A 7,500-nucleotide genomic window follows, 5' to 3' on the forward strand; every position below is an offset into this window, starting at 1 on the left:
ACACACACACACACTGGACTCTCTTATAGACACACACACACACACACACTGGACTCTCTCTTATAGACACACACACACACACACACACACACACACACTGGACTCTCTCTTATAGACACACACACACTCTCTGGACTCTCTGTCTCCAAGTTATCAGGTCTTTATATCAACACTTTAACTCTACACTGGACTCCAATCAAGTCTTTAACTCCACACTGGAGTTTCCTCAGGTCTTTAACTCTACAATAGACTTATATTAGGTCTTTAAGTCTACACTGGACTCCAATCAAGTCTTCAACTCCACACTTGAGTTCCATCAGGTCTTTAGCTCTACAATGGAGTTCAGTCAAGTCTTAACACTACACTAGAGTTTATCAGGATTTTAACTCTATACTGGAGTTCTATTAGGTCTTTAACTCTACACTGGAGTTCAATCAAGTCCTAAAGTCTACCCTGGAGATCCGTCAGGTTTTTAACTCGACCCTGAAGTTCCATACAAGTCTTTGACTCTACACTGGGGCTCCTTTAGGGATTTAACTCTACACTGGACTCCCATCTGCTCTTTACCTCTACATTGAACTCCCATGAAGTCTTTAACTCTACACTGGAGTTCTATCAGTTCTTTAACTCTACACTGGAGTTCTATAAGGTCTTTAACTCTACAATGAAGTCCTTCTGTCCTCTCAATGCATCTAATTTCAGCACAGACTTCCGAGGGTCTTCTCTGAGGCTGTGTGTTGCCAGTGTGTGTGTGTGTGTGTGTGTGTGTGTGTGTGTGTTGCCAGTGCTGGCCCTGTGGCCTCACCTGATGCTGCCAGCCCAGGTCCCTCCGCCATTACAGTCTAGAAACTCTCAGTTGAAGCGCTGTTGCCTACCAACATGCTGTAGGCAGTGTTTTATGTAACCTTTTATCATTTGACTATTATCATAAAGTCCCTGTGGAGGATATTAAAGCTCCAATGACCTCAGTGAAATACTGCTTCTACGAATGCCAGGCTACTTGTGCTGCGGTATTCATGTTCGCCTCTGTCAAGCCCCTTTTGCCTCTGATGGTAGTCACCGGCAACCTCCACTAGCTCCACTGCTGGGCTTGGTCTGACTCAGGTACGGTGTCCCCAGAGGGACATGATACCACAGCCAGCCCTTATCTGTATGCGTGGAAGAGCAGACAGAGACAGAACTTTGCTGAGCCACAAGCCCCATTGGCCCGGGACAGCTGCTCCAGTCAACGCCTGGAGGACATCAAAGGGTCAGCGTGATTGGCTGAGCGTTGTGTGAGGAGGCCTGTGATTGGCTGGGAGCGGAGGAGCGCTGCTAGGGATAGGTGGAGCTGTGGTGCAGAGGCTGCGGGTGGTGGTGGGCGTGTCCTGCGTTGAGAAAGTGGGACATCCTGCAACTCTCTGCACCTGCTCCAGCATCAGCACTTTCACTAAACACACACACACACACACACACACACACACACACACACACACACACACACACACACACACACCCTGCTGGACTGCCCTCTATCTCCTTCTAGTTCTTTCTTTCTCTTTCTCTCTCTCTGTTCTCTCTCTCTCCCCTTCTCTCTCTTTCTGTCTGACTTTTTCTACTCTCTGTCTGACTTCCTCGACCTTTTGCAAACATTCTCTCTGCCCCCGACCATCTGCATTCTCTCTTTCTCGTGCTGTCTCTGGTTCTGTTCCTTTCTCTCCTTCTATGCCTTTCTCTTCACTCTCTTCCCTCTCTCTCGCTCTTTCCTCTTCACCTCTCCCCCCTTCCTTTCTCTCTCTCCTTCCTCTTCACTCTCTTCTCTCTCATTCTCTCCCTCTCCCCCTTCCTTTCTCTTTCTCTCTCTCTCTCTCTTTCCTCTTCACTCTCTCTCTCTCCCCCCTTCCTTTCTCTCTCTCTCCTTCCTCTTCACTCTCTTCTCTCTCATTCTCTCCCTCTCCCCCTTCCTTTCTCTTTCTCTCTCTCTCTCTCTTTCCTCTTCACTCTCTCTCTCTCCCCCTTCCTTTCTATCTCTCTCTTTCTCTCTCTCTCTGTCTCTCTCCCCCTTCCTTTCTCTCTCTCTCTTTCTTTCTCTCTCTCTCTCTCTCTACCTCTCTCTCTCTCTCTCTCTTTCTCTCTCTCTCTCCCCCCTTCCTTTCTCTCTCTCTTTCTCTCTCTCTCTCTCTCCCCCCTTCCTTTCTCTTACTCATCCCTCCTCTCCCTGCTGCTCTGCTGCACAGGTGGGTGTGGTGCTGGGGTGAAGCGGAGATTGGTCCTGTTGCCATGGCGCAGCACCATGGCGATTGGTTTCCCCGGGTTACATACCGTCTGTGATGAGGGCCCTGCTGGTGAGCACCCTGCCCAGCATGAACTTGAACACACACAGGATGAGGCACGTGATCCCGCTGACGATGGACACACTGTACAGGAAGTCATCCTGGGAAATAGGAGACAGAATGACAGAAAGAAAGACGGAAAGAAAGAAAGAATGAAAGACAGGATGAAAGAAAGAAAGACAGAATGAAAGAGCATAGTAACAATGTAGCAACAAAAGACAGGAACGAGTAAAGAGAGAAATAAAGGAAGAGCAACAAAAGAATAAGGAAGGAAGAGAAAAGAAAGGAGAGAGTGAGAGAATGAGAGAGAGAGAGAGAGAGAGAGAAAAGAAAGAGGGAGAGAATGAGTAGGTTTGCAGGCCTAGGAGCATCATGCATATTTCAGCAGGGCCTCCCAGGCATGAAGAAGTGCATCTCTGCAAGGTGACGCGCATCAAACAGCGCGCCAGAGACGAGGCGCAGTAAACTCGAACGCTAAACGCTAAACGGAAGCTTTGTTCTCCGCACACTTCCACAGGATCGTCGTCAATCAGCGCTGCGGCGGAATACATGAATACAAATACACTCCAATACTGGGGAGATTTAAATAGAGATTCTCTGATGATGAGTGTGTGTGTGTGTGTGTGGTGTGTTTGTCTGGCAGACTGTAAATAACACACTCCCCCTGGGACCACTGCTCTTCAAAACCAGCAGTCACACACACACACACACACACAGGTACAAAGCACATGTTCTTGCATTTCTGATCAGGAACTGTTCCAACTAAAATGGCTGCGCTCAGATTGTCTATTCTAGCATGCTGTTGTGCTGTTAGACAGGAGAGCATGTATAAAGGAGTAAGGCGCTCGAGATGAGTGTGTTAGACAGGAGACACACACACACACACACAGGTACACACTCGAGATGAGTGTTTCTGCCTAGACGGCGTGGCAGCTTGACGAGGCTGGGAGAGTGAGGGCAGTGAGTTTCACAAATGAGGGAATGACTAGATTTAGACATGCAGTCACTGAGAACACACACACCACACACACACACACACACAGACACACACACAAACACACACACTCTCTGAGGACCTCACACCACTGAATATCTAACCTGCATCAACCAAAGGAGACTGCCTCTTCCTCACCTCATCCCTCCCTCTCTCTTTCTATCTCTATCTCTGACTGCCTCTTCCTCACCTCATCCCACTCTCTCAGTTTCCCACTTTCCTTTCCTCATCACTTCTGCTCTACACCTTTTTTTCTCTCGTCAGTATTTTCGTCTTTCTCACATTTCAGTCATTGCCATCTGCACTCTTTTCATCCCTCCTTCCCTCCCTCTCTCCCTCTCTCTCTCCCTCCTCCCTCCCTCTCTCTCCCTCCCTCCCTCTCTCCCTCCCTCCCTCTCTCCCTCCCTCCCTCTTTCTCTATGTCAGAGGTTCGTACGGGGACACGCTTGTCTACTGTAGATCAGATCCTCTGGAATATAAAAATAAATAAGTGTGTGTGTGTGTGTGTGTGTGAGGTTATCAGCATTCCGCTCACACGCGGCTGCGGGACTGGGCGTCTCCGGCGCGCCTCGTCTGTGGGACCCGGCCCTTATTAATCTGGACCCGTGACACACACACACACACACCTCGTCTGTGAGACCCGGCCCTTATTAATCTGGACCCGTGGCGCACACACACACACACACACACACACACACACACCTCGTCTGTGAGACCCGGCCCTTATTAATCTGGACCCGTGGTACACACACACACACACACACACACACACACACACACACACACACACACACACACACCTCGTCTGTGAGACCCGGCCCTTATTAATCTGGACCCGTGGCGTTTGAGTGAAACGGAAACAGGCGCCCGGCCGGACGCACCCTAATCCATCTCCTCATGCCGACGCCCGCGGCAACCAGCCACAGCTTCCACCCCCCTGCTCCGCTCCGCTCCGCTCCGCGCCGCGCCGCGCCGCGCCGCGCCGCGCCGCACACCGCTGCCGGAATACCGAGTGAGCAGGCGGCGCCCTTATTAACATTTTATAACGGCAGAGAGGGGAGGGGGAACGAGCGGAGGGAATGGGGGAAAGAAAAAAAAGGAGCACAGAGCACTTCTGACATCAGCAGCGAGCGAGCGAGCGAGCGAGTGGCGCTGGAGAGATCTGAAATATCAAGTCTATTTTTAGACTCTGCTTGTATGCACCAAAAGAAAGGGGCTTAATGTGTTCCTGTCAGACCAGGAAGTCTCCGGGGCCAAGCCTTGCCGTTTTGATTAAAGCTGCGCATCCTCCAGCTATCCCTCCTACCCTCTGTTCTCCACACACACACACAGACACACACAGACACATACACACACACACACACACACACACACACAGACACACCTCCACAGACACACACACAGACACACCTCCACAGACACACACACACACACACACACACCTCCACAGACACACACACACACACACACACCTCCACAGACACACACACACACACACACACACACACAGACACACACACACACACCTCCACAGACACACACACACACACACACACACACCTCCACAGACACACACACACACACACCTCCACAGACACACACACACACACACACACACACACACAGCAGCACTCCAGCTCCTCCCACCCTCTGTTCTGCTCGCCCCGGCTGCTAGAAGCACTGGAGTCGCTCCGACTCACACAAACACACACACACACACACTTCCACAGACACACACACACTTCCACAGACACACACACACAGCTCTGCCTGACGCCCGTGGTTACACCAAGCATAAACACAGGCTTAATTGATAGCCATGGCTAATTGATGCAGGTGTGTGTGTGTGTGTGTGTGTGTGTGTGTGTGTGTGTGTGTGTGTGTGTGTGTGTGTGTGTGTGTGTGACAGTCCCTCTCTGTGTGTGTGGCAAGTGCAGCCCATTTCCACAAGCTGTATCTGAGGGACACTGAAAGAGGCCCTGATTAAGATAAGTGTGTGTGTGTGTGTGTTGCTTTCATGTGCTGTGCTGACAGCGAATCAAAGCATTACCTGCATTTCACTGAAGTCGCACAGAAGGAGGAACAGTTTTTTTTATAATCATTAGGTGTTCGTTCTTCTCCCTTCTCTCTCTCTCTCTGTCTCGCTCTCTCTCTCCTTCTCTCTGTCTCTCCCTCTTTCTCCCTCTGTCTCTTTCACTCTCTGTCTTCTCTCTGTCTCTCACTCTCTCTCACTCTCTGTTTCTCTCTCTCTCTGTCTCTCTCACTCTCTGTCTTCTCTCTCTCTGTCTCTACCTCCCTCTCTGTCTCTCTCTCTCTCTCTCTCTGTCTCTCTCTCTGTGTCTCTCTCTCTCTCTGTCTCTTCTCTGTCTCTTCTCTGTTGTTTGGGTGGTTGCTATGGGTTACTGATGAGGGGGATGTGGTTGTAAAGGTGTGAGGGGGCAGATCTGGGGAAGATGGAAGCCTTGGGGGTTATATTGATGTATACGAATAATAACGAATAATAAGGATTTAATGCAGGAGTGTTGAAGCTCTCTCCCTCTCTCTCTCTCTCTTTCTCCCTCTCTCTCCCTCTCTGGCTTTTCTTCTCTCTCTCTCGATCTCTCTCTGTGGCTCTGTCTCTCACTATCTATCTATCTATCTATCTATCTGTGTGTGTGTGTGTGTGTGTGTGTGTGTGTGTGTGTGTGTGTGTGTGTCTATCTTCCTCTGTTTTTGATGTTTCTGAACATGCTGCCATTGCCTGGCAACAGCACAGGGGGACTATTTTGAGAGATCCTCAGATCTCTGTTTCTCTCTCTTTTGCTTTCTCTCTCTCTCTCTCATTCTCTCTCTGTCTCTCTCTCTCGTCCGCACTCTCTCTTTTGTTCGCACTCTCTCTCTCTCTCTATCTCTCTCTGTCTTCACCTCTGCAACATTCTTCATATAATTACGCCAAAGGGAGCCGGAGGGGTGGGGTGGGGGGCACACTAACAGCCATCATGTCACTTGTCTCTGCTCAAAACTACCCCCCCCCAAACCTCCCCTCCCCATCACTGAGGCAACACCTCGCTGTGGCGTCCCATCTCGTAAATGGAATTCACACTTCCTGATAGAGGACACATGGTCAGGAGAGCTCTCTTTCTCTCACACACACACACACACACACTCTTGGCCTCTCATCCTGTGTGTGGCTGTGTGTGCGTGTTTGCGCTTCTGTGTCAGGGTATGTCTGTGAGTGTGTGTTAGGGGTGTAAATCTCTCATGACAAAGACGATCCGATTCGTATCTCGATACATGGCCACGATACGATACAAGAAAAGATGCATGTTGATTAAAAACTATTCAGTACCATTCGATTCGATTCGTTTCGATGCAATGCGATTCGATGCAGTTCAATAATTGAAAACACTGAGTTGTGAGGAAACAATGGACCTCATTCTCGAAACATTTTCTTACTTGTCCTTTTAAATATCTTCTTACCAACCTCGAAAGACCAACCTCAGAAAAGATCTCCGCTGGATTCATGAATGCCTGGAAATGTGTTCTTGCATAGAGAAACGCCCCGCCAGCTCCTTATAAGGGCATGCTATTGCAATGTGTGCACACTCCACATGCAACGTGAAAGCAACCTCAGAGACTGATCAAAATCATTTCAAAGCAAGCACCGGTAAACCCAGACCTAATTTCACCAGGGCAGAGGTGGAGGTACTGTTACAGAATGTAGATATGTCCATTCTATTCCACTATGGCTATATCCACGCGATTGAGTTTAGTGGTTATTTATTTATTCACTGCCATTGTTCATATAGTGCTTTTATTTATGTTAGGACATCACGATGGCTCGGTCTCGGAATCATGACTATAAATGTTAAACATAATTGTTAATGATACAAATATTCTCCTATTTATTATTATTATAATTATTTAAATCCGAGGATGTCTGTAGAATCACGCAATCAACAACAATGTATCTTCCTTGGCTGAAGTAGCTAGCATAGCATTGGCCATTGAAATTAATAGCGTAGCTAGCATAGCATTGGCCATTGAAATGAATGGGAGTTGTAATCTGTCATTCTCTCCAGGTCTTGGCGTTATTTGTGAGAATACAGCCTGATTGGTTTATGCTGTGCGGGCTTTGGCCAATGACAGGCTGTCATTGTTCTGACTGAGATCAAATGCAACAGGTCAGCCAGTGTTTTGTGTTTTGCGTGGCAA

General features: G+C 48.8%; 1 protein-coding gene across 1 annotated transcript in view; it reads right to left on the minus strand.

The window, feature by feature from the left end:
• Positions 1–7,500, minus strand: part of tmem163b (transmembrane protein 163b) — a 51,503-nt gene that overhangs the window by 3,795 nt on the left and 40,208 nt on the right. The window contains exon 6 of the mRNA XM_012837825.3: positions 2,302–2,413. Within this exon, the coding sequence (XP_012693279.1) occupies positions 2,302–2,413 (112 nt within the window). The remainder of the gene's footprint in view (positions 1–2,301; positions 2,414–7,500) is intronic.

This window comes from Clupea harengus, chromosome 21 (assembly GCF_900700415.2).
Source record: "Clupea harengus chromosome 21, Ch_v2.0.2, whole genome shotgun sequence".
NCBI classification, from domain to species: Eukaryota; Metazoa; Chordata; class Actinopteri; order Clupeiformes; family Clupeidae; genus Clupea; species Clupea harengus.